We start from the raw sequence: 27,348 nt of genomic DNA on the forward strand, positions 1-27,348 counted from the left end.
TCTGACTGACAGCTAACAAACACCGAGCGCAACAAGCTAAGCTAGTTTACGTACAACGGAGCTTCCGGCGTAGACTTTCATAGTAAAACTTCAAGAAAAACATTGCTGTCCATAGTGGGATAGAGTATGCAAGGACAAAATGTAAAGCAGCCTTTCAATTAATTATCTTATTTTATTACATTGGGATTCAATTCATTAATTTGCTATTTCATTCTATATAACCAAAACTGTGATGCCTTCACTGCCTCCAAATTTAAATATTCTAGGTCTGGTAGATTATAGGGGCCAGTTTCACAATTACACCTTGACTTGACTAAAGATGTAACTTCAAGTTACACTTCTGATAGTTCTGAATCTCTCAGTTCAACTGTTCCACACGCCTTGTTCTTGACTCTCTGAAATAGCAAGAATTTTGTGTAAAGTGAATTTTTGAAAAAAGATCATGGTCCCTACAGGACAATAGGGATGCTTTACATAGTCACAGTCTTCAGTGCATAGTTTATTGTCTTTGAATGTAAACAACTTTCTTATTTATGCCTCCTGAAGCTGAGATAAGTTAGGATAGCTCAAAGCGGCTGTTATTTTTATCATAACCGTTATTTTGAAAGAAAATGTATACAACTTCCGGCCTGTAGGCCTTATTAACACCATTCAGCTTGACGGAGCAGAGCAGAAAATGTAGTAATGAAGAATGAAATATGATTTTCCTTGAAGATGCAGAGAAAGGACCGCGCATGCGTGCTCTGCCTCCGTCTGTGCAGTGACAACAGGTGAGAACAGAAGCATTCAAGGAAGGACTTAAACTCCTTTAAGAGTAAAAAGTTCTTTCTCCTTAGGTTTTAAAGCATTACTAAAAAATATAAAATGTTTTCTTCTGTCAATATAGAATGTATGTCAAGTCTATAAAAATAACCCTGATGATGTCATAGTGATGTCATCAGGGTTATTGCAATTTTGATTTGGTACAAAAAGATATCAATATATCAAACAATCAAAAAAGCCATTGTTACAAACATTTCAAGACACTGACATTGAAAAAGTTAAGAGATGATATCAAGTTGCATTATGGGAAATGTAGGTTCCAGTGTTGGGGATTTACCCTTTCAAATAGGGAGTAAAAGTCAGAATATCTCGTTCTGATGCTTCAATATGAATCTGTTTTACAGCTCAGTCAAAATAGTACCAAAAAAAAAAACAAGTTACTTTGAATGTTGTTGAATATTTGTTTAACAGTTAAAATTTTGAAGGAAATCTTATTTCAAGTTATAACAATATGTAAGAAAGCCCATTAGCTAACGTTAGCATAAAGCCACTTAGTATATAATATAACAGTTAGCTAGAGAGTCGCTGAAAGCTAATACTAGTGTTTTAAGATTTTACTTGATACATTTGAAAAGATTCACACTCCTAGCTAATATAATGTTAGCTTACTAGTTAAGGTACTTACTAGCTAACATAATGTTAGCTAACCAAATGTTATCCAGGAAGTGCTCGAATGCTAGCATTAGCTTGTCCAAAGGTAGCTTATGAATTGTCTTTCAGTTGCCCATTTATGAAAAGGTGGAGAAATGATAAAGACTGTGTAGATAACATTACAGTTAGCTAGAGAGTGGCTTTTACTTTGAAATATGACCTAACGTAGCGTTAGCTAGGAACAAATAACTACCTAAGATACTTAATAGCTTACATAATTGTTAGCTAACAAAATGTTATCTAGGAAGTGCTTTAACGCTAGCATAAGCTTTAGAATGATCAAATAAGTGATGTTCCTCTGAAATATAGCCAGATTTTCCTCCTGATTTTTGCTATCAATTGTAGTAAGTTGTAGAATAATAAATATTTCAGTGTTTCAAGAGTTTTATTCTTTGCTCAAACTGAAATCCAGTGCTAAGAGTAACATATTTTCCTGAGGGGTTTGGTTTAGCTGGTTTTAGGTTTAATGAAGACAGACATTCTTTAAACTCTGAAACTGTTCATATAAGAGAAGCTCATACCTCGTCATTTTTAGGCCTCTAACTTGGGTGGCTTCAGTATTCCGGGACAGGACAGAGTTAATATTTATTTTTAAAAGAATAAAGTCATACATTTTGGCAGTAATCAGGAAAGCCAGCAGCAGGTAGAGGATATTAACAGCACTCTTGTTAAATCATGATATTGTTTAGTTTGGCACACAGATGCTGTTGGATTTAATTCAGCACTTGAACTTGATCTCTTTGTTTGTTTTGGGGATTTAAGAGCTTCATAAAGTTTATTAAGGATCTGGTTTCACTCGTGTGTTTGGATTCGGAGCCGTGGAGCGGCTTTTTAATGCTCCATGGCTTACAGATATTTGAGATGCTGTTTATCTTTATCCTGTTCAGTGCCTCACAAGTATTAAGTGCTTCCAAGATTTCCTCATTCTCCAGTGCAAGAGGAAAGAGTCTATAGTGACTTCATCTGTGTTTAGGGAGGAAATCCTTTTAGAAGCAACCAAAATGTCTGTTTTACATTTTGTTTTATACATTTTATTAATGTTTTCATCTATTTTTTAGCCAAATTTGGCTTTGATGTTTATTAGGATGTTTTTTACTCCTTTGTGCAGAATCATAAATAACAGACAGCAGTCAAAAGTGAAAATAAAAAGGATTTTATTTCTCTTTTTTGGTCTTTTCTGCATTTCTTTTAAAATCCTTTTTTATCAGTTGGTCCGACTTGGAGTGTGTCGTACCTCGAAGCCAACACTCACTTCGCTCTCTCATACACACCGGACATCATTCACACTCAAAACGTCACATTCATAACAGAAGGAATAAATAATATATGTACAGGTAAGGTGATGGTCTAAGTATCAGAGTCCTGGGACGGCGCTGTCTTATTGCTCCTGAGCCTGAGGCGGTCTCGGGGGCGTCGTGTTTAGAAGCACTTGCGGTGGACGATGCTGGGACCGGCCTCGTCGTACTCCTGCTTGCTGATCCACATCTGCTGGAAGGTGGAGAGAGAGGCCAGGATGGAGCCGCCGATCCAGACGGAGTATTTACGCTCAGGAGGGGCGATGATCTGCAGGAGAGAAGGAAATCAGGTTAGAGTTTATAACCGCCTGATAGCACAGATATGATGATGATGGACAGGTAGGATGATGATTCCACAGCCTCGGTGAGTTTCTAGCTTTTAAAACTTATATCTTAAAGGTCATAAAGAAAGAAACAAAGCAGAGCTCGTGTACATGACCAAACAGCTTCACTTTAGGAGCTTTTCTTCCATTTTTAATCCTGTCACTGGATTTTTAACAACTTCTCGTCCATGCTGGCGAAAAAACATAAACTAAATAACAGAATAAAAGCTCCGGAATTAGATTTTTGGTGAGTTTTTATTCAACAGGTGAAATATGTTCTTTAAGTCAAAGAATTAAAATTTGGTAAATCTTGAGGCTTAAAATCACTCTTGTTTAAAATCAGAGCTGAAACGATTAGTCGAGTAACTGATTAATCCATCGCCAGGATTATAAACAGGCAATTATTTTGAAAACTGATTAACCAAAAATTGTAAACTGAATATGTTTTTCTTTTTGACTGTTGATCAGATGAACCATGCAATGTCTCTTTTGCCTACGATGAGCCTTTTTCCATATTTTCAGACTAAACAAGTGTTAACAATAATGAAAACAATCCTCTCTTGTGACTCTAGTTTAAATATATGTTGATTTTATTTTGGGTTAAGTGAACTAAAATGTGGCATCCTTATTCTACACCATATGGAGAAAATTATGTGGACATGCTGTGAATAAATAACTTGAACTTAAAAGCCGACTACAAGCCAGACCTCACGTCAAAACATTCGTGTTGGACCCAAAGAGGGTATAAAAAGATGGCCGACATGAAAGCCACACATCTATTCATGGGTTAGCTGATTGATTGTCGTACCTTGATCTTCATGGTGCTGGGAGCCAGAGCTGTGATCTCCTTCTGCATGCGGTCAGCGATACCCGGGTACATGGTGGTGCCGCCGGACAGCACGTTGTTGGCGTACAGGTCCTTACGGATGTCGATGTCACACTTCATGATGCTGTTGTAGGCGGTTTCATGGATACCAGCGGACTCCATACCTGCCCAGTTTTACAGCAGAGAGATTCAAGTTAAACATACTGACATTTGACCTTTTATCATTCTACCTTTTCCACAATAATAAACAGAAAGCAGTTGATGCTACACACCGATGAAGGAGGGCTGGAACAGGGTCTCAGGGCAGCGGAAACGCTCGTTGCCGATTGTGATGACCTGACCGTCGGGAAGCTCGTAGCTCTTCTCCAGCGAGGAGGAGGAGGCGGCGGTGGCCATCTCGTTCTCAAAGTCCAGAGCCACGTAGCAGAGCTTCTCCTTGATGTCGCGCACGATCTCACGCTCGGCTGCAAACAGAGAGGAAACGTCAGACTGTGTGCTTAAATCAAGATTTCACATGTTTCTGTGCTCTAGGTTTTAAAGTAAAGTCTGACTGTCTTTTTACCGGTAGTGACGAAGGAGTAGCCACGCTCGGTCAGGATCTTCATGAGGTAGTCGGTCAGATCACGACCAGCCAGGTCCAGACGCATGATGGCGTGAGGCAGAGCGTAGCCCTCATAGATGGGCACGTTGTGGGTCACACCATCACCAGAGTCCAGGACAATACCTGAGAGCAGAAACAGGAGAGTTACAGCCATAAGCAGAACCCTTATTTACAACTTGTTCCTTAATACTTTATTTATTAGTGCAGGGAAAGAATTCCGTGCTTTCATCCACATCGTGTGTTGTTTTATTTTACTGACAGTCAGCTAGATTTTACTTCTTTTCATTATCCTTTTCTTTAACTCCTGAGAGCATCATAGACTCACCGGTGGTACGACCAGAGGCGTACAGGGACAGCACGGCCTGGATGGCCACGTACATGGCGGGGACGTTGAAGGTCTCAAACATGATCTGAGTCATCTTCTCCCTGTTGGCTTTGGGGTTGAGCGGGGCCTCTGTCAGCAGGGTGGGGTGCTCCTCGGGGGCCACGCGCAGCTCGTTGTAGAAGGTGTGGTGCCAGATCTTCTCCATGTCGTCCCAGTTGGTGATGATGCCGTGCTCGATGGGGTACTTCAGGGTCAGGATGCCCCTCTTGCTCTGGGCCTCGTCACCCACATAGGAGTCCTTCTGACCCATACCGACCATTACACCCTGAGGAGGAGGAGGAGGAGGAGGAGGAGGAGGAGGAGGAGGAGGTAAGAATTCAACATCCAAACTGAAAAACACTGCATATACACAGGTTAACTACTAAATAGTTTCTAGCTATCTTGCTTTCCGCAGGTGATGCGTTTAAATACGACTAAAAACTGATGGATAAATGAGAATCCTCCTGATATGACCATCAATGAGCCTCACATTTTACTGATTGCTTGTGCTTCAAGAGTCCAAAATGCTATTTAATCCAGGTTTAAACAAGAAGTAGGAGTCAAAAACTCAGGAGGTCAAAGGTCAGATGGTGTGTGTCAACAGATTAATCAGTAGTGGGACAGGAGATCCTGTGTACCTGGTGACGAGGGCGGCCGACAATGGAGGGGAACACGGCCCTGGGGGCGTCATCTCCAGCGAATCCAGCCTTCACCAGGCCAGAGCCGTTGTCACACACGAGGGCGGTGGTCTCGTCGTCGTCACACATGTCTGCTGGTTATTCTGCAGGAGAGGCAGAGGGGTGAGTTTCTGAAAGGCAGACACACTGAGATTAATCTGGTCATTGGTCTGACTCAAAAATACTGCCACTGTAAGGTTTCTTCAGAAGACCCAAGTTTTAGACGGGATGTTTGGGTGCACATGCAGACCAAGCACACTTTTACAAAAGTCATCACCATAGCCATATCTACATGGTGTTTAGTGTTATTTCTATATCTGCATCCTAACACTGCATGCTATCATTGCTTAAGCCTTCAAAGTATCTTCTATCTATGCTGTTAAGTTGGCAATTTCTGCCCAGAAACAAAAACTATACCAAATTTTAAAAACAACCTTTTATTTACTTCTTAATTCACTTGATTTAACTAGAAAAGTCACTCCTTTCTGCCGTTGTTCAGTCTAAGGAACACTAAGGAGTCAATTTTTAGGTAGTCAAAAACTCTTTTTAATGATATAAGTAATCCGATGACTCATTCTGAAATACTGCAGACACCTTCTGTATATCATTAAATCACAGGGCAGTAAATCAGCTGGATACAGTTTACAAGGCCAGACTGACAAACAGAAACACTATTAACCATCAATAAGTGTAATGATGCTTTCAAGAGCTCCTTATAAACTTGTACATATCAACATTAGCTGCTATCACTTCCTCAACTGCTCTGAGTCAGAAAACATGTTTGTTTCTTAATTTTTGTTTTGTTAAAATATCTTTATTGTATTGCGTACTTTTTTGTTGAAGCTACCTTACATTTATATTATTCAACACTTTTGTTATGATCCTTTTAAAACGGAAACATTTTGGAGATTTTGTTCTTGTGTTCAAAACAACGTGGCAGGCTTGTTAAAGGCCAATTTATTATAAAACACACACTTCTTTCCCTAGTCTATGACTTTGCTTACATTATATTTCAAATTTTAGATTTTAGTGTTATTTATTATTCCGATGACTCAGGTTTTGGTGTCATTCTCTCCAGATTCCAAAATGTCCTATAGCGCCTGAATGCAACAGGTCTGGCTGCCTCACAGGAAGTTTCCTGTTGCCTGTCAAAACAAAAGCTGCTTTTTCTAACCACTGAAGGTGAACAGAAGTCGGCTACGGTTCACTGCCAGCCTCCATCAATTCTCCTCTCTATCCGGATTACTCTCAACCTGTTTAAAACTAATACAACACATTCCATTAACTCAACTGCTAATTCCAACTCTCTCCATCCACCCAGCCCATCCCGCTCCACAATCAAAGCCGCTTACCTCTGCTTGTCTCCGGCTGTCAGTGAGGGAACTTTAACCGCTGCTGGTTCCAGCTGAGAGGGGGTGACAGGCAACGACCACCGGGGTCCTTATATACCCCTTTCCCCTCCATACCACCCGGAGAGGTTTTTTTTTCCTCTTCCCAGACAGCCGTTAGGAATGTCGGAGTATTCGACAGGAATTCAACCGGCCGTTCGTCCATACATGGTCGCGCGGGAGGGCGGCCGCAAGAATCCACACAGAGGCTCGCGCGCCGGGCGGGCCATATATGGAGAGGAAGCCCCCGCGAGGCCGTCGCGGAGCGCTCGAGCCCGTGTATGGAGCGAGACCAGACCGACTCATCAACCGTTAACACCGGGTGTGGAGTACTACTGCTACTACCACACACACATTCAGTCTACAGATAGTACACGCGCCCATTCAAAAGTTTAAAGTTTATTTTAAAAATAATATTAGTCTCACAGAGGTCGGAGGTTAAAATCTAACGTATAAAGCTTTGAATACAAATACTATTGTGTTTATTTTGTTTCTTGATGATGATTGTTTTAAGCTCAGTCTATTTGACTGAAAGAAGGGTTGAAGTCACACACTTCGTAGCCCTTCTTATCCTTAATGTCAAATAAAAACCAAAATCTACAACATACAATTAGCATCAAAATTACTTCATGTGCAACATTAAAATAAATTGGCGTTATTTTAACCAAATGGGTCACTTACACTTCCTCTCTCATTAGCCATAATTTCACCTAAAATAACTAGTCTATATATTGGCAGCTAAAGTTACAGTCATCACACAATGAAGTTGTAGGCTACCTGAAATTGAATCACAGTAAGACAGTGGACACTTCTCACATGTTGAGTTAAAGCTGAATGAAGTTAGAAGAAGTGTAAACACTGGAAGGAGTTTAAGTCTGGATTAAATTCAGTATCGGAGTAAAGTACAGAAAGGAGACATGTGAACAAGCCCTGCAAAGAACGAGACAGCAAAGAGCAGAAGTCAGAAGTGTTATCTGAAGTGTAGCAGTAAAAGGAGTTGAAGTGTAAAAAGTGGTAGAAGTTTGTGCATACTTAAAGTTTAAGCAGTTTACATCACAGTATTATCTAAACATGAATCAATCAAAATAGAAACAGTGGTTTAAACTGAATAAGTAGTAGCCTAGTTAGAAGGGTTAGCAGTGAAGCAGTTGAAGTGTGACGTTAAAGCAGTTGTGATATTCATTAAAATTATGCACTAAAGAAGTTTGAGTAGTCACCGAACAGAAGGAAAAGAAGCAGCACCTCAAGTCAAACACTGAATGTCTTTGAAGTGACAGTTTAAACAGAATTACTACGAAATAAAAGCATCAAAAATAGCTTTAAAAATGGAAGCGTTGGCAGAAGTCTAAGTGATAACATCAGGGGGACGAGTTAATCTGCATTTAAAGTATTATCAGAAGTGAAAGTAGTTGAAGTGTCAAACTGACTGATAAAATACAAACAATATACTGAGAGTTATGAACATTAACTTCGCTCCAATGAATCGCTGTTTGAGTGTCTCAATCGATCTTGATGTTTGGGGGGCGATGTGTAATAATGCAAAATAAAATGAGCAATAATTCATTTGGAACTTCATAACTGAAGAAAAATAAATACTGATACCTCAAAACTCAACAACAACATGGAGCTTTATCCATCAAAACAACACTCACTATAACTCAGCTAGCAGGCTAGTTATTGCTCGTAATAAAATGACAAATATCAGGTGTATCAGGCTGCAACAGTTCTTGTTCGTTTCAAAATATCGACTTTTAACAGCTTAAAATACTGAAACTGGCATCGTCTGAGCCGTCCACTCAGGAAATAAACTTTAAACTTTGGTGATTTTAAAAACATCAATGAATATTATCTTAAGCTGGTAAAATGTCGGAGGATTTTTGCCGTAAACACTGAGACTTTCTTCAGGTTTGCAGCTCTGTTTCTAAAACGAGCGGGTCGGGACCTCCAACACGGCGGACAGCTGCAGCCGCAGGACTGAGACAGAATTCCTGTGAGAGACAAACACTGAGCCGACACGCCCGCCTGTGTTTATCCAACTGTTAACTGAGCTCCACGAGGTGTCGGGATTCACAGAGCTGCGGATCAGAGAGGCTGAGTGAGTTTTAAATGGAACATGACACTGAAACTATGGCAGGAGGCTGGAGTCATCAATCTGAAGGGGAAGTTGATGCGACTGAAACATTTGGTGACAAACAGCTTTCCTGTCACAGACGTGATGACATCCTGATCTTCTGCCCAGTTATATTCTGTTTTAAAACTCCTTCTGTGGATAAAACACTGTTGGAAGCTGTAAAACAAACCTTTGATGTGAACTATTGAGATCAGTCGTGAAGAATGTGCAGAAATATTCAAAGTATTTACCAAGTAAAAGTTGTGATGTCTCAATAAAAACAGACCTGAGTACAAGTTGAAGTCCTGTTTTTAAAGTTTCACATCAGAGAACAAAAGTATTAAAAGTGAAATATAATTCAAGTATTTGTCAGCCAGTGTATAAATCGCTTTTACATCGGACTGGATGCGATCTCAGAACCCGGCATCGGCTATCATCTGACAACGATAGAGCCTCTGGAGGCAACAGCGAACACGTTGGGGGTTCCAGTCAGCAGCTCAAGGAGCGACCGTGTGTTCAGATCAAAGGTAAATTCTCCCTCCAGATGTGTCTGCTAAATAAACGCTGTCATCTCTCGGTTCGTCCCATCCCCCGGAGGAGCGCCCGTTCATCTGTCTGTGCTGAGTCTCAGTCTCACTGTAAACAGGAAGTTACACAGAGGCTGCACTCTGGCTTACTGCAGCGGGATGAAGCCCAAACAGAAACAGATTTTCTTGTGATCGACTTTAATTAACGGCTCTTCAGTTTGCTGAAAGAACAACATCATGATGCAGATTAGGAACAACATGAAGCTTTGTCAGGTCTGTCCTCACGAGGAGAAGAAGACTGCTTTAACATGAGACGGAGGACGGAGCCATCATTTATGGTGCATTCGAGGAAGTCAGGAAATCTAAATACTGATCAGCTTTCGTGACAGCGTCAAGCGAATTTGTCACTTGAGTTGAATTTTAGCTCTAGAACAGATTGTTAGCTGTTAGCATGCAGATGTCTGTTTATAGAGATTAACAAGAAGCTAAATCAGATGAGGCTGATGGGAGCCGGGATGTCATTACAGTGGTTCTGCTTTTGCTCTGCACGCGGACTGTTTTTCCTGCATACGCCTGACGTTAAAGATCAAAACTACTTGGACTACAAGCGTACCACAAACAGAAAGCAGAACACTTCCTGTAGTAAAATCCGGTGATGCGCCGACATAAAAATCTAGAATCTGTAAATAGAGATTAACTTAAGTGTAATATTGAATCCAGGATTTTACTTGTAACACATTATTTCTGCCACAAGGTACGGCTAAAGAACACAGCTGACTTTGTGGGGTCAATACTTACAGAAACAAGTTTTGCATATCTAATATTTTTAACTGATTCAGATCACTTAGAAGATGAAATCTGTTTTTCTTTAAATGGTCAGTGTTTGATCAGAGTCAGAAAAGCCAAATTAATAAATGATTGGTTCAAGGTGAGACTGAAACTGAACGGCTTTAATATTCTGTTTTTGTTTGTTACCGTGTGATATCAGAGCCATCAGCCCCACAGAAACCTGAGCCTGCAGCCTCCAGGAGCTGGCCCGCATCAGTCAGGACTTCCTCCTGTTTGGTGACGAAGGACAGATGTTGGTTATAAATAGATCTGTGCTTTTTGGCTGACTGACTGCCCCCCTGACAGGGATCCTTCCCGGGGCCGGCTCACCTAAAAATAGTGTAAGTAGGTTAGATTAGGGACAGCGGCTCTACGGAACAACAGCTCTGTTCTGCTTTAAACCGCAAGCATGAAAATCTAAACTGAGGCGTCCCAAAGCAGGTAGTTCATAAAAACACTTTAGTTACGTCATACAGCACTAAGCAGGACCTTTTTTAACTCCTTTAGTTTGGGTCAAAACATTCAAAAAAATAAAAGCGTTGTTCAAATACACAGTTTATCTCCGATTGTGGACACAGACGATGTGTTCTGGCTAAAGATGAGGACAGACCTGACAAAGCTTCATGTTGTTCCTAATCTGCATCATGATGTTGTTCTTTCAGCAAACTGAAGAGCCGTTAATTAAAGTCGATCACAAGAAAATCTGTTTCTGTTTGGGCTTCATCCCGCTGCAGTAAGCCAAAGTGCAGCCTCTGCGTAACTTCCTGTTTACAGTGAGACTGAGACTCAGCACAGACAGATGAACGGGCGCTCCTCCGGGGGATGGGACGAACCGAGAGATGACAGTGTTTATTTAGCAGACACATCTGGAGGGAGAATTTACCTTTGATCTGAACACACGGTCGCTGCTCGAGCTGCTGACTGGACTGTAAACAATGCACGGAGGAGGAAGTCGTTTATCGCTAACTGCTAGCTAAACCGGAACGCCGCACATGTTCACCGAGGATATATCACTGTTAGATGATGCCGATGGATTCTGAGATTGCACTCATGTAAAAGTACAAAAGTAGTTGCATCATATATTTAGAGTAAAAGTAATCATAATGCAGAATGACCCTTTAAAAAGTTATATATCATTGGGCTTTAATCGTTGATGCATGAACGTGTTCATCACTTTCATTGCAGCGGCTCAAGTTTCACTTTAAATTTCTTTATAGAACGCTCTTTTACTTCTTTTATAAGCTCTATTTACAGATTCCTCGAATGCATCTGATCGATCCGACCTCCGTTCAACAAACAGGCATTTTAAAAGTTTTCGTCTCCTCTTGAGGACGGACAGGACAAAGCTTTTTTACAAATCTGCATCATGATGTTAAAATTTGGGCAAAGGTAAGACCCGTTAACAACAAGTCAGTCACAAGAAAACGGTTTCTCTTTCTGTGACAACGCAGCACGTCGTTTATCTCTTACCACCCGGGACGTTCACCGGTGTCCCCGGAGGCGATATCGTCTCAGACTGTAGCCGATGGGATCCCAGATTGCTTCTTTTATAATAGTAAATTGTGATGTATTTTTTGGGCATATATTTCATATAAATAATTTTAAATAACAATTATAGTTCTGTATCTTTACCTATACACAGTATTTATTTGGAGGTCTGGAATCAGTGCTTTAATCGTCTTTCTGCTCAACTTCAAGCCCGACCTGCTCGACTGTTACGTTTCTGCTCAAAGACTGTGGGTCAAACGCTTGAGTCAGATTTTCTAGCAGCATGTACTAAAAGACTGCTGTCTCTGTCAGGTAATACTACAGCCGACCCCTCTCATATTTTATTTGAAGAATATCAGCTTCTGCCATCAAACAGCAGATTCGGAGTCCCACAGGCTCGACTGAAGAGACTGAGGAACTCTTTTGTCTCTCAGTCTGTCACGTTATTAAATCAGCGTTTGGGCTGTATGGACTGAGCCGGGGTGTTGAACATGACGCGCTACAGCCACTTTGTAATGTCTGATGTAATATGTGTTGTAGTATTTGCCTTTGTTATGTTATGTTTGTTACTTATGTTCGTTAACTATTGTAACTCTGGACGTCATGAGGCGCAAGACACATTTCAGAAAACTGAATGGCCTTTTCCCCGAGCTGCTTCGACTTGTCTTTTGTTTTCATGCAAAGTTTTGTCCCAACACTAAGTCACAAAGATGCTCCTGTTATCCTCAACGCTAGTTTAACAGATTTAACTTTTTAATTAAGTTACTCATACATGATCAAAGTGAGTGTGTGTATGAAAAGATGAACATAGAACCTTTCAGGGATCTGTTCTCGATATGCCGTTAAAGGGTTCTCTTTTGCATTAAATCTACTGTATAAGATTTATCTACACGTTTTGAACCTTAATTAGGCTGATTACAAATTATTATACGTACTGATAGTTACAAATGTTGACAGTTAAACCCCAAACAGACTTAGGAAAGTATCTGACGTTACTCGGACGTGATCCATAATCAGAGGCACGATTTTAACACAGCTCACAGTTTTCTGATTTACAACCAAACTTTATGACCGGTGTCACAGTAAACAGCAGAAACAGACACTGGATGTAGGATCTATCTGGTCAGTGAGATATTTTCATCCTATATATGAAAAACTGTTTAATTCTAGTATTTGATTGTTTTTATGCAAAAAATAAAATCCTCGTCAGAAATGTAAAAAATGTCAGAAATCACAACAAACTTTTCTCTCTCTGCGCTTTACAACGATTCTGAACCTGCTGTGTGTTTCTGTAAAAATACACGAGTTTATGTACACAAATATGAACACATTTATTTAGAAAAGAGCAGCACAACAATTCAAACACAGCGTGTAAATCATCAGAAGGGAGAGGAGAGCTGAAGTGCAGGAGTTGTTACTTGGATGGGAGCGGTCCGGTCGTCACATCTGGGCCTGGAGGTAATGTTCGTAATTAGCTCGAAGCACAAACTCAAAGTAAGGCTTCGACTTCAGAGCGCTCAGCTCGTCCAGATCCAGCAGCTCCTTGACGTCGGGCAGGTACGTCTGCAGAGGAACTCCTGAAACACACATTACTTTGTCATGACGAGGCAATTAAGCAGCATCACGTCTAAAACTTCTGCAATAACAGTTTTCAACATGGATAAATAATGATGGAAGATTAGGACGGATCAGCTGTCTGTCTGTAGCATGCAGCATTCTGGAGATATTAAAGAGACAGTAAGCGATACTCTCCCATGTTCACACAACACTGCATACCTAAGAAGATCAATATGTGGTGATGTACTCCTCGTCGCACGGGGGGGGAAGTAGGTTGATTGGTCAAATTTGTGGAAAAGTTGCAGGGACTGGCTTTTGTTCCTACCTTCTCATAATCAGGGTGATATCATTGTCATTTAAATTACGCGTCTGATTAGATCTGTGGATGGAATTGGATCCTCCCGGCTGTACCTCATGAACCGTCAGTGACTCACCTTCTTGAATGAGCTTGAGGAGGATCTTGATGAAGATGCTGTCTTTGGCGGCCTCCAGAGGGTCGTCTGTCCCGTCGGCAGAGGACCAGCTGAGAGGGACGCAGCATCAGAGTGAAATAAAAACGTATGCTAATCAATAACAGCTGTGACAGACAGTCAACACATCCTCTAACTTTCATTTTATATCATGTTTGTAATTTAAGCGCGATAAAAAGAAGCACGGCGGACGGATCTTACTCGTCTCTCCTGAGCGCTTTGCCGAAGATCTCACATTTCAGCGAGTCCAGGTCCACGTCGTCCTCCTGCAAACACACAAGAGCCACACTGGTTGACTTTTAAACAGCCAAAACCGGACAAACCTCAAACACACCAGCTATCAATAAACAGGAAGTGACCTCGTCGATGTACTCGAGCAGATCCAGAGCCTTTTTGAAGTCGTACTCGTTGGCTCGTCTGTTGTCGTCGCAGATGTACAACTGTGGAGAGGAGGAGGGGAAACACTGAGTTATCTGTTAGTGTTTGTGTGTGAGTGTATAAAAATAACACATCTGTTCATTCAGAGTAATCTGAATCTGGTGGACTGTTTGCTCTTTAAAAAACATAAAATACTAAGATAAAAATATTGCGCCCCTTTCAGGTGGGAATCTGACCAAATTACAGATAAGCCGGGCTTTAAAGTGACACAACACCTGCTTTATCGGTTCTGTACTAGCATGGTTAAAGCCAGGACTAGGGACGCACGATATTGGATTTTTTGCCAATATTTGATATGCTGGTATTTTCCAACCCTTTTTGCCGACTGATATATTAGGCAGGTTTTTTTTCCCCACCTAACTGCAGAGATCATCGAGTCTCCCCTGTAGTGGAATTGTTCCTACAGAGCTTCACCTTTCCTCTCACTTCTGGCTCCAAAAAAAACAAGATGGGAACAGCCAATCATGACGGGTGATGGCCATATATATATATCATACTCTCCCCTCATGGTATCTCTAAAGAAATGCATATATTTCTTGAGAGACGCTCTCGTGTCCTCAGAGTAGAGAAATGAAAAAAACATTCTTCAGTTGATCCACATACTGCTTTGTAAGCAGAGGACATATATGTGTGTGTGTATGTGTGTGTGTGTGTGTGTGTCAGTGTTGTCACCTGTATGAGGTTGTGAGCGCTGAGCAGAGGCATGGTGTCGGGGTTCTGCTGCTTCTCCTCCAGCAGCTGACGGGGCAGAGTCTCCTGATGCAGCAGGAAGCGCTCCTGCTCCACGATGTCTGATGGGACAAAGACAACAGCGTCAAACTAAAGGTTTCATCTTTGCACGTCTGTCATGAGACTTCCTGCTGGACTTTCATCTGGAAGAGAAGAGAAGAGTGTTTTTTCCCCACCTGTTTCCACCTGGATCAGACAGGTACCTCAGAAACGGTTATTAAACATGCACAGACTTCTGCCTCATACAGGAGAATTTTGAACGTTTGTATCTAGGACCCTTTAAGTTGTTTTTTCCCATTTTTTTTTTTTTTTTTTTGCCTTTTTGAAATTGACAGTAGTCTGAAGTTTTTATATTAAAACGAATGACAAAAAAGTCCCAAACAATCCTCGATTGGTGAGCGGCTTGTGTTCTTACCGTCGACTTGCTTGTTGAGCTGGTCCTCCGGCAGGTGGGAGGCCAGCACCGTCAGCTTACTGAGAGCCAGCAGCGTCTTCTTCTTCACGAAGTAACGCGTCTCCGCGTTGGCCTGACTGTACAGCGTCCTGTGAGCCTGCAGAGACACAACATACCACAGCAGACGTATATTTAACAGCTGTAGTCTTTACATTTAGACGTGTGTGCTGGAAACATTTAAAAACTAAACTTCATTTAAACAGCACCTTTAATACAAGCATGCAGCCCAGCGTGATTAAAACAGCATAAACAAGAACGTAATTATTCTGTCAGTTTATCCTTCATATTTTAAATTTAAAGGCTAGAAAAAAAAGAGTTGTTCTTCTTATATTTGGTGCTTAATTTATGTGAAATTCAAAAGGTTGAACTAAAATATTTCAGCATTTCAAAGTTTTAAGGAAGTAAAAACAAAGGTAAAAGGGAGGAAAGGTGTAGGACGTAGGAAAAAAAGGAAGGACTTAAAAATTGGGTAAAAGGGAGGAGAATAAAAAGAAAGAAAAGAAAGGCAGGAAGAAGAGACGCACGAGAGAAAGGAAGGACAGGCTAAAAGAAACAGGATAAAAAGGGAAGTCAATGGATGAAGGAAGGGATGGTTGTGGCAGTGGTTTTGCGTGTCGTACACTGGCGTAGTCGTGGACGTGGATGTGGTGCAGCCAGCTCAGGTGCTGGTGGGACTGCAGGAAGCTGGCCAGCTGCTGGTGCTGAGCGGCCGGCTGGGACAGCAGCTTCCCCCTCTTCCCCTTCTCCATGTACCAGCGGAACAGGAAGTCGGCAAAGTTCTGACAGGAAGTGACACGTGGGACAAAGAGGATTATTTTCTTGATTATTGATTAGTTGTTTGGAGTATAACAAGTAGGGAAATTGTCAAAAAATGTAGCGTCCTGTAGTGTTCCCGGTTCTCTGCGTACCTGGTCTGCAAACTTGCTCATGTAGTGCTGCAGGCGGCTCTGGTTGTCGGTCTGCTCACACATCTGAACCAGGATGTCGAAGTCGCAGTACTTCTCAGCCAGCGCTGCCACCCACTGGTACTGACCCAGCTCCACTGCAACACACAAGACCTCACAGTGACAACGGCAACACACAAAGACCTCACAGGGACAACGGCAACACACGAAGACCTCACAGGGACAACGGCAACACACGAAGACCTCACAGGGACAACGGCAACACACAAAGACCTCACAGGGACAACGGCAACACACAAAGACCTCACAGGGACACAAACCAACTGACATATAGAATTTAACTTGTGCTATTGAACAGGAACGAGCACCACATGCAGCGTGTTTGCGTCACAGCTGTGTCCCATTGCACCAACGCTCCAGAGTCCACACACAAAATGTGAAGTTGTATTTACGGTACCTTTGGAGCTGTGTTTTTAAGTGTAAAATGTCCTGTTTAGGACACATGGCAACCACCTGAAGATGCGTCATTATTAGACTTTTTCATAGATTTCTAGATTCGATTTTAGACATTTTTTTGCCCTTTTAATGTCAGTGTGGCAGGAAACAAAGGGTGTGACAGAGAAGAAAAGATCCCTGTCTGAAATCAATCTGTAAACATTTTAAATATGAGTCACCTGCTACTTAATGATGTCTTAACTTTGAGATCGATTCTATTATTCGTCCCTCAGACTGTCTAATCGTCCACTTACACAGCGGGGCGAGCAGCTCGGAGCGTCGCTGGCTGTACTCCATCTCCAGGCTGTTGTAGCGCTCCTGTTGGGCCCCTGGAGGCCTCTGCTGCTGCAGGGAGGTCAGCTGGGCCACATAGCCGCCCAAGTAGATATCTAACAGCGCCACCAGCTGCTCGCAGAGGGCGCTGCGCAGCTCAGAGTCGGCATGCGGGTACACGGAGCGCAGGATGATCTCATGCTGGCGGGAGATGACGGTGCGAACGCCGCCGACACCGCCGGACGCTGGAGGAGGAAAGATCAGAAAGAGTCAATCGATCATAAACAAACTCTTCTGAAGGTAAAGAAAAATTAGGAGGTTGTCAGTTTTCACGTCTATACGCTGGTAGGAGGGCGAAGACTCGTTTGTTTACCTGTCCAGGGGATGTACTCAGGCTCTGCAGCAGCGCTTTCAGAAGCTCTGTACATGGACGACTTTGTCTCTCTGTACTGACCAGCAGCTTGAAGGATGTCCTGCACACACAGAGCACAAGTTCATACACTTATTTTACTACACTAAAACACCGTGCTTTCACCCCTTTATTAAATTCTGAATGCTTCTTGCCTTGATGATGTTGTTGACGGTGAGAACCACTTCAGCCCACTGCACCGAGTCCACCGGGTTCTCCTTCAGACTCCGCTCCTCCTCCTCCAGCAGACAATCGAACACGGAGGAGATCTGAGACACCTGCGAGACATCCCAAAACAATATTTAATGAAACTTCCGTCTCGTGGATCATCGCAGCAGCAGAGAGTCGGACACACACCTCTCTGAAGAAGACGTCGGCGGCGGTGAGGCTGGGCGGCACGGCGGCGTTGTTCCTCTGCAGGGCGATGTTGATGGCCCGGTTGACCAGCTCGGCGTGCTTGGTGTGGTGGTTCTTCAGCACCATGGCCGCCTGAAGCTTCTCGGCGTGTTCGCACAGCAGCAGGCGCGTAGCCATGGGGGACGAGCGCACGGTCACCTGGCTGAGCCGGTCCAGCAGACCCACCTGACGGGGGGAGGACGGATCATTTCATGGAGGAGTCTACTTTTCTGTTTCTGCTAAAAACTCAGCGTAGGTCGTAGATCTGAAGAGGTCCTTTCTATTCTCAAAGTGAAGCAGAGTATTTAAAGGATACACAACATTTACTTAAAGGGAATTCTATGGACTTTACAAATCTAAGTGTGTTTTCAGGTGTTGGGGGGTAAAAACGTTGTATAAAAGAAGTCTGATTAAATGACTTAAGTGATGTCACTAGAGTCAACATTTGGTGGGGCTGAGGACCAGAAGACTACAAGAAGTGAGCCCTCTGCATATCTCTGCTGCAGGCTACATTTGCTGCAACTGGAATAACACATGAAAGCTGCGTCCCAGTCCTGGGGCTGCGTCCTTCGAAGGACGTATCTGAATGCTGATTGAGTCACAGCAGCGCGTTGAAGGCTGTCCCATTTCAAAGGCTCCTTCAGATGCGGCCCACAAATGTGACCTCCTTTTCCCGGGTCACAAAGGATCCATCCTTTGCTACGAGTGACTCATCCTCTGTAGACCGCGTCCTTCGAAGGATGCAGCCCCTGGATTGAGACACAGCTGTGTTGTACTTGGTAAAGTTCCATTGTGGTAAGGCGAAATGTTTTGACAAAGAAAACGAGTGGGCAGGGCTCGACACAGGATGCTGGATGTATGGTTAAGACCTGGAGAAGGCGACCCCGCTCAGACTTTGTTTTGTTTTTCTCTGGCCTTTCTGCCAGACAGCTGAAGAGAGACAGGAAACGTGAGCAGCAGAGAGCGGGGGGTTACATGCACTAAATGATCGGCAGACCGATAGTCAACCCTGCGATCAGTGCGTCGATGACTGTAGCCTCCGTGCACAGGTCGCCTGCTCTACCAACAGAGGTAAACCAGCGCCCTGATGTGTGGAGTCGAAAAGAGAATATGCTCATCTTCTTCCTTTTTTTAAATGTCCAATAACAAGACCAACAAAGCTACAGGACAGAGATGATGAGTTTTTGGTGCAACAGCGCCACCTAAGGACGTCTATCAGGCACGTTTTCAACCAACCCTCCTGGACTGAGCGGCTGTATAGATGAATGATTAGATAGATATGTTATTGAGCCTGTTTGATACCATCAAATAAAAAAAGAGATCAGCACAACCCTAAAATATTTTGTCAACACAGGCGGGACACTACCCAAGCTCTGTGCTCCATCATTCCACAGATTTCACGTACTGCAGGTGGATTTGCATGTGTCTCTTTGTGCCTGATACCTGGAGCAGGAAGTCCATGAAGCAGCCGTGGGCCTTCATCTTGTCCTCCAGCTGGTGGAGGATGATGAGCGAGGTGAGAGGAAAGCCGGCGCTCTCTGCAAGAACACAAATGCAAAAGTAAAAAACAGTTACAAACACGTCCACAACCTTTACTTCATTTGATATGACTGCTACTTTTGTGCATCGTCTCCGTTCTTTCTTGATATCTTTGAAAGTATGACATCAAAAGAGTTAAATATTTTGTATTTACTTAATTAACCCTGTTGCAATAAAAACAGGATGTAGTCAAGTAGCCTCCTAGTTGTTGCTCAGGGGGAAAAAGTAAAGAAATTCAAACTTCAAGATTAGAATCTGGCACTGTTTTTAAAATAAGAAATATATTCTCATAATTAATATTTTGATTTAAAGGGCAGGTGGATAGACCCTCACCATCGGGGACGGACTCAGCCCAGCGCGGGTCTGAGGCGGGATAATCGTCCACCAGGTCCAGGTTGATTCGAGTCACCAGGCCGTCCAGCTCGGCTCCTTCCTCCCCGTCGCTGTCGGCGGGGAAGAGCTCGTCTGTGACCGTCTGAGCCCCCACCAGGTCATTACTGACAAGAGAAAGAGATATGTTTTCTTACGTACAGTATCACAGTGAGTAAAGTATCCTTAAACTCTCTTAATCTTCTCGTTTGTCGTACCGGCAGAACTGCAGGAAAGCCGACTTCAGGAGTTTGGTTTTGTCCTCCTGAGCTACAGGCTCTGCTCTGCTCGGAGTCTCCATGACCGAAACCTTAAACACAAAATTAGAAATGTTTCACATTCAGCCACAGCCGTCACATAACGTCATGGTAAAGGACCATTTTCTGTTTTTCCTCATGACTCTCCTTCTGCAGCTAACTGGATTAACAATGTGTGCCTACTAATGCAACGTGAGCGTCTATCAGATGACAGTCAGAAATAACTGCTGCAGATGTTCACAGGGTCGTTTTTTTTTACCATATTTTAGAGTCTAAATGACGAATAAGGTGAATCACAGGAAGTGATGGTCTGCCAGAGGAGGAGGAGGAAGAGGAGGAGAAGAAGAAGAATAAGGAGGAGGAGTTGAAGAAGAAGAAGGAGGAGGAGATGAAGAAGAAGAAGGAGGAGGAGGAGGAGGAGGAGGAAGAAGAGGAGAAGAAGAAGAAGGAGGAGGAGGAGGGGGAAGAAGGAGAATGAGAAGGAGAACAAAAAAAACAAAAAGGAGGAGGGGGAGGAAGAGGAGAAGATGAAGAAGAAGAAGAAGAAGAAGGAGAAGAAGAAGAAGAAGAAGAAGAAGGAGGAGAAGATGAAGAAGAAGAAGAAGAAGAAGAAGGAGGAGGAGGAGGAGGAGAAGAAGAAGAAGAAGGAGAAGGAGGAGGAGGAGAAGAAGAAAAAGAAGAAGGAGGAGGAGTAGGAGAAGGAGAAGAAGGAGGAGAAGAAAGAGGAGGAGGAGGAGAAGAAGAAAAAGGAGAAGAAGAAGGAGGAGGAGGAGGAGAAGAAGAAGAAGAAGAGGAAGAAGGAGGAGGAGGAGGAGAAGAAGAAGAAGAAGAAGAAGAGGAAGAAGAAGGAGGAGGAGGAGGAGAAGAAGAAGAAGAAGAGGAAGAAGAAGGAGGAGGAGGAGAAGAAGAAGAAGAAGAAGAAGAAGGAGAAGGAGGAGGAGGAGAAGAAGAAAAAGGAGAAGAAGAAGAAGGAGGAGGAGAAGAAGAAAAAGGAGAAGAAGAAGAAGGAGGAGGAGAAGAAGAAAAAGGAGAAGAAGAAGGAGGAGGAGTAGGAGGAGGAGAAGAAGGAGGAGGAAAAGAAGGAGGAGGAGGAGGAGAAGAAGAAGAAGAAGAGGAAGAAGAAGGAGGAGAAGGAGGAGAAGGAGAAGTAATACAATCCTTTATCGATCCCCAGAGGGGAAATTCGTGGGAGAAGAGAAGAAGAAGAGAAAAAGAAGAAGAGAGGAAGGAGAAGAAGAAATACTTCATTAATCCCCGGGGTAAAGTCATTGTCAGTCGTGGTTCTGTGCTGCTGGTTTTGACTTTTACCTCTGGAGCTGCAGCCAGCGAGGAGCACAGCGAGTCCTCCATAGTCTCCGGCAGGATGGAGGCGGTCTCTCGGGCAACCACCGCCAACAGGCCGCTGTTCTGGGAGAAAAACACCGGCAGGTTGGCGCAGCAGCCTCCTCCCCGAACACCATCACCTGCACAAGCAGACACAGAGCGATACATTAACCCCAGCACACAGAGACATTTAGGCTACGTTCCCTCTGCAAGAGTTACAAAGAAAGCCACACATTCTAATTATGGCTATGATAAAGAGAGACAACGTTTTCCTTTAAAGAGCCAGGGTTTTATTTTCTCACCTGATGAGTTAAAGCTGATTTTCTCATCAGGAAGTCCTCCTCTGCTGGTTCCCGTCCAGCAGGCGAACACCAGCTCCTCGTTATACAGGAAGGCGGTGGAGCCGGGGGAGCGTGGCAGCACCAGCCGAGTAGCCTGTAGTGCCTCCTCACTCTGAGCAAACAAGACATTAAACCTGAAACATCATCTCACTGACCCCTGCTTCTCTGACTACATAGAACACTGTCTGTAGAAGCAAATAACAGTTAGTAAATAATAAGTAAGAGAAAAACAAACACTGCAGTATGAGGAGCAGGATTGACCTGGAAAGGAACGTTGTACTTGGTGACCTCCACAGTGAACTGGTCCGAGATGGCGGCTCCGTTGTCCTGCAGGGTGACCAGGCAGAAGTAAGCCAGGCAGGGAGTGTCTGACGGGTGCCAGGCTGCAGCCAGAACCACCAGACCGGCTCTGAAAACACACAGCCATCAAACAGGCTCAGTCCTGCCAGAGATATACTCCATACTTTGGTACTTATGCTTAGAAGAAGTTAAGAAAAAAATGTGTAAAAAAAGTTAATTCTTTCTTTTAGAAATACACCCGTTAAGTCTCCAGAAAGACTTTCTCACACAGAAAACTTCATTCTGGATACGATACTTCTTTTAGCTACAGATTTTATGTGATTCTAAATATTTTGAAAATAGGATTTAATTGCTCAAAAGCGAAAACCTTCGAACTCCTGTTTACCGACATTGATTTTAGAGGATTTACATCATATGTAGATCATATTGGTCCGAATATAAGACCCTTGAAATACATCTAAAAAAGTGGGATCGTCTCACATTTGGGGTCTCGACTTTTAAATGCCAAGATACGTTGACAGAGTAGACGGCGCCACTCATCTGTAAAGCGAGTGTACCCCTCATGACTGAGGCCAACCGTCACTCACAGCTACAGAGCCAGGGGGATGAAAGAGACACACGGTGATCGTCCGGAACAAATGGATCAAAGGTTAACTAAGAACTGAGGTGGAGCTATGATGCTAATTTTAAGAAGTTGGTTATCAATGCAGCAGAGTCATTAAACAACTGTCAAGCAGCCAAGAAACACGGTGTCACAGAGGGTAACGTCTGAAGACGGAGAGCCCAAAAAGATTGTCTTAAAAATGCTAACAGTCTTAGCTAACAGATGCTAAAAGAGGAAATCGTGCTGTGGTCCTCAAAGCGGCCGCTTCCAACAGGTAGGTGGATTTGAAATTATTCAAAGTTTAAAGTTTCATTTCACTAAATTACACCTGAGCTTAATATACCTTAAAATACTTTTTATACTTGGGTTAAAAAAACACAAGAAGTCATGCAGTTACACACACATGAACACACTCACTGGCTGAGCTTCATATCCAGGTACGTCACGTTGGCTCCCTCCTTCATCTCCTCGTAGTTGCTCTCTGAGCCCTGGTGGGAGAGAAATGTTCAGAAACTAAAGGTTATTTTTGCCTTTATTAGATAGGACGGTGGATAGAGTCAGAAATATGGGAAGAGAGAGTGGGGATGACATGCAGCAAAGGGCCGAGGGTCAAAGGCGAACCCACGCATGCACGGGGAGAACATGCAGACTCCACACAGAAAGGCCCACTACGTCTGAACTGGGAATCGAACCAGGAACCTTCTAGCTGTGAGGCAACAGCGCACTTAAAACCCACCTATTTAAATCTGCAGTCCCTCATTATGTTTTTGCTATAACTGTTTTCTTTTATATACGTTTATATTTAACTGTTATTTCTGCACTTTGATTGCTTTAAACTGTTTATTCACTTTTACCGTATTTGATATTGTTTTTTTAAGTCATGTGAACATCCGTTGAGTACCTTTTAAAGCACAATACAAATAAAGTGTATTATTTTATTATTGTTAGTAATATTTTTATTACTACATTTAAACATTTAATGTTTTCAGCTCCTCAAATGTGACAGTTTTTGTACATTTCTCCTGTTTTAATGTCATTGAGGTTTGTACTTTTGTTTATAACAGTATTCCATTTGATGAACTATATAAACTCACAAGGGCAACTTTCAGCATCATGTTCTTTAGTCTCTGTTTAAGACATTATCTCAGTCATCCAAGATCTCAGTTTTGTTCTCTTTGGCGCCACCTACTGGTGATAACGGTAATTTAACCAGACTTCTGCGGTTGGCTCCCTTTGTCATGGTGGTAACTCTTGATTTTCCTGGCTGACGGTCGCTTTTCTTTTCAGACTGTTTGCTTCATCTGAGCGTCGAGTTTGTTTCTTCTTCTTAGGATTTTCACTTCTTGTTGAAGTTGTATCTGTAGTCATCCATCTTTTCTGTGTTTGTTCAGCCATAGTAGATTACTGTTTACTCGCAACACTTGCAGAGAGCGGAAAAGCAGCCGCTTAGCTCCGCCTACCCTCTCTGGCAGACCAACCACTGCTGGCTGATGGAAAACGCGTCACTAACTGGGCGCCGCTTGTGACACGCAGTCTGTAATAATACTATATACTGCAAATGCAAAGGCTTTCATCAGTGAGGCATTGGCTCAATCACCATTGTGTTACCTCATTCAGAGATAGATAGAGACTTAACAGACATTTATACATACATACATACATACCATACCATAATTTAATACTTCTCTACATACCTATTTTATGCTTCATCCTAGATATTTTTACCAGTACCAATCTACCTGCATTATTTGATTTGTTGCATTTGATTTGAGCTCTGAAGCTCTGAAGAGTATAAATGATCCCGTGTATCTTTGTACTGACCCAGATGGCGTCTGCAATGCTCTCTGTCAGCGCCCTCTGTGCGTCCCAGCTGAGGATCTGGTGCTCGTAGCTGTCGTCCAGCTCCCATTTACTCAGACTGGAGCTGGTCAGCGAGTACAGACAGCTGGCTCCGCCCACCCACAGCACACTGTGGAGCTGCAGTGAAAACAAATTCAGGATAGATTTAAACCAGCAGCAAAGTGGACGGTACTGACTAAACAACAGCTGAGGCTCCATCTAACACTGTTCACATGTTCCCTTTATGCAGAAAATTAAGATTTTTGCACAAAAACATGATGAAGTTTATAAAAACTACCCAAAGTAACATAAAATTAATCCTACGCTATGATAAATTCCATATGTTGAGTCTTAACAGGGTGGAAATTGTCACTCACTGTGTCGTTGGCTGGTGGGGAGAGGATGCCGAACAGGCTGGAGACACGGCGTCCGATGCCCGAGAGCATCCCCTGACCCTGCTGCAGGGCCCGGTACTGCAGCTTTCCAGAAGAGTCTAAACTCGCTCTCAACAGTCGACTCTTCACCGAAGACAAGACGAAGCTTCCACCCTGAGAGAGGACAGAAAAGTCCAACATAAACACAAAGAAAACAACAAAGCAGGAATCTTCTGTTTCTTTAGAGCTGAAGGTTCAAAAATGGCTGACAAAGCTTCATATTTTGTTTTTACTCTGGTTTGTTTAAGATCCCTGTGATACATTACAACTTAAACAAGAAAAACACACATGGTTTCATTTGTAGCTGCAGTGTCAGAGAGAGTTTGGTAACCAGTCAGCTGCCAGGTTAAATCACATGTACTTACTCTAACAGCGACAACAAAGTTGCACAGGTCTCCCAGGTCCACATCTGTCTCTGTGTAGTTTCCCTCCTGGGACAGGCTCGGCCACAAGCGAGCCGTTCCTTCTGCAGCCACCGCCAGGACGGAGATGGAGTGAACAGCTGCTGTCTCCAGAGGAGCGGCAGACGTCACGGCCACGAGGTCGGCTGAGTTATTGTACTCACTGTTGGGCAGCTGCAGCTCCTTACACACTGAGAGCTTTAGGAGAGCACACAGCAGAGTTGGTAGTTTTTAAGATTTAAATTATGAGTCTGTGACAGGCTCACTTTTTTCTCTATTTTTTTCCAAAGATAAAAAACTCATAAAAGTTGGTCCTGTCTCAAATGACGTACACATAAGTATGTCAGCTATACTCGCCTCTGTAACAACTGTTTTGAAACTTGAATACTCTTTCATTGTATGATGAAATTTGATAAATCAAACAGCTTGTCAAATAGCAAAAAGGTGACAGGTAGTTAGCCTTTATAAGCAACTGTCTCCCACTGCATATCAGACAGTTCTGGCCTCCTAGTTGTCAATAAATTCCAGATATCAGACACCTCATTGGGCATTATCCCTTACATATATCGTGATAAAGGTCTACATTGAACCATATAAAAGATAATCATGATCTGCTCTAGTCTGTAATGTTGTTGTTCCACTACATGCAGCTTTATTGTACGGATCTTGAACTGTACCTTGGCCACAGCAGTCTGGCAAATTTTCCAGATGATCAGTCTCTCTCCACAAACCATCCACGCCCAGCCGCTCTCATCCACCTTCACTGAGATCTGGTCATCAGCTAGAGGCACCAACACACACAGAAGTGATCAGTGACAATACTGTTACAGCAGGATGCAGGATTTTTAACAAACCCTGATCAAACAGAAAAAGATATCAAAAGAAAACCAAACTGGAAAACAATGTTGTCATTTTCTTTACCATCAGCCATCGTCAGTGCCTCCATCACTTTGACAGGCAGCGAGGAGCCGAATGTTTGCACATCATAGTTGATTGATTCTGCAGCTGCATGACTCTGCGCTCTGGTGGGCGTTGACCTGATGACCAAAGATTTATAGTAAGAAACAGCTTATAAATCCTCCATTAGCTGCATATTGATCTCCAACTCCTTTCTGATGCTGTTGAATGTAATGCTCTGCAAAGAAAATATATCTGAAGTCTTCCCTCATTGATAAAAATGAAATGAACAAGAACAGCAGAAACAGAAACACATCGCAGTAAACATTACAATTCAACAGGACTACCAGCTTTATCCTGAAAGTTAAATTAAATTAAACGTCTTTTTAAAACGCCAAAAAATTAAGAATGTTGTAGTTACAAGGATTTAAATTGCGGGACTGTTTTGTTATACTGCATTAGTTTTAGCTAGCTGGGCCTAATATACTGACAGCTAAGAGTATTACATAAACATCGACTAAAAAGTTACTGTTATGTGTTGCATTACCACTTACCTCGCCGACAGAGGCGTCCTGCGCGGGGAGAACAGCAGGCTGTTGGCCGCACCGGAGACGCTCTTCCTCCCGGTGGTCCTGCCCGGCTGCCTGCGGCCGGAGCTCGGGGCGGTGCGGGGGCTAAACATACCTGCTGTGATACCCCGTACACCTCAACCGTTAGCAAATATGTCCAAATAAACCGTGAAAATCTACCAACACCGCCAATTACTCTCAACAGAAAACCTTCTCCAAACAGCGCGCGGTGCCGTCGCTTGTCATATACGTCATCACTGGGTTAACGAAAAGTCCCGCCCATCCCCAAAAACAAAATTAAAAAACACATATTTATTATGTATAACAATTTCACAACTTTTAAATCAAACAAAAAGTCACACAGGATACATACATTGTGTGATATAAACATCGTTATCAAGAGATGAAAATAAAATAATTAAAAGTCATACGCAATGATTTAGACATAA

The 27,348-nt window shown here is 42.9% G+C and overlaps 2 protein-coding genes across 2 annotated transcripts; both read right to left on the reverse strand.

The window, feature by feature from the left end:
- Positions 1–2,610: 2,610 nt before the first annotated feature.
- Positions 2,611–6,977, reverse strand: acta1a (actin alpha 1, skeletal muscle a). The gene is made up of 7 exons (XM_069665392.1): positions 6,912–6,977; positions 5,521–5,663; positions 4,844–5,168; positions 4,480–4,641; positions 4,190–4,381; positions 3,900–4,081; positions 2,611–3,036 (listed from the first exon to the last, which is right to left on the reverse strand). The coding sequence occupies exons 2-7, from the start codon at positions 5,647–5,649 to the stop codon at positions 2,893–2,895; spliced, it is 1,134 nt and encodes a 377-aa protein (XP_069521493.1). The 5' UTR covers positions 5,650–5,663; positions 6,912–6,977; the 3' UTR covers positions 2,611–2,892.
- A 6,229-nt stretch (positions 6,978–13,206) lies between these two features.
- On the reverse strand, positions 13,207–27,114 carry nup133 (nucleoporin 133). Its single transcript, XM_069665935.1, has 25 exons — positions 26,885–27,114; positions 26,355–26,470; positions 26,111–26,214; positions 25,398–25,631; positions 24,976–25,146; positions 24,581–24,736; positions 23,177–23,247; positions 22,117–22,264; positions 21,817–21,967; positions 21,500–21,654; positions 20,153–20,244; positions 19,899–20,062; positions 19,470–19,564; positions 17,988–18,212; positions 17,786–17,908; positions 17,595–17,694; positions 17,203–17,466; positions 16,457–16,590; positions 16,169–16,327; positions 15,510–15,645; positions 15,038–15,156; positions 14,287–14,367; positions 14,129–14,193; positions 13,892–13,980; positions 13,207–13,477 (listed from the first exon to the last, which is right to left on the reverse strand). Exons 1-25 carry the CDS (start codon positions 27,010–27,012, stop codon positions 13,341–13,343), a joined length of 3,417 nt encoding a protein of 1,138 aa, XP_069522036.1. The 5' UTR covers positions 27,013–27,114; the 3' UTR covers positions 13,207–13,340.
- Between the last annotated feature and the right edge of the window lie 234 nt (positions 27,115–27,348).

The sequence above is a fragment of the Semicossyphus pulcher genome, unplaced genomic scaffold, assembly GCF_022749685.1.
Source record: "Semicossyphus pulcher isolate SPU_LCO1_2020_fin unplaced genomic scaffold, fSemPul1.0.p SCAF_17, whole genome shotgun sequence".
Classification (NCBI taxonomy): Eukaryota; Metazoa; Chordata; class Actinopteri; order Labriformes; family Labridae; genus Semicossyphus; species Semicossyphus pulcher.

Coding starts and splice junctions, on each gene's coding strand:
- acta1a (XM_069665392.1), bottom strand. CDS start 5,649: ATGTGTGACGACGACGAGACCACCGCCCTCGTGTGTGACAACGGCTCT. Junction 4,642..4,843: donor CGCCTCTGGTCGTACCACCG/GTGAGTCTATGA, acceptor TTCTGCTCTCAG/GTATTGTCCTGGACTCTGGT. Junction 4,082..4,189: donor GTTCCAGCCCTCCTTCATCG/GTGTGTAGCATC, acceptor AAAACTGGGCAG/GTATGGAGTCCGCTGGTATC.
- nup133 (XM_069665935.1), bottom strand. CDS start 27,012: ATGTTTAGCCCCCGCACCGCCCCGAGCTCCGGCCGCAGGCAGCCGGGC. Junction 21,968..22,116: donor AGTACAACGTTCCTTTCCAG/GTCAATCCTGCT, acceptor TTGTTTGCTCAG/AGTGAGGAGGCACTACAGGC. Junction 15,646..16,168: donor ACGTCCACGACTACGCCAGT/GTACGACACGCA, acceptor GTGTCTCTGCAG/GCTCACAGGACGCTGTACAG.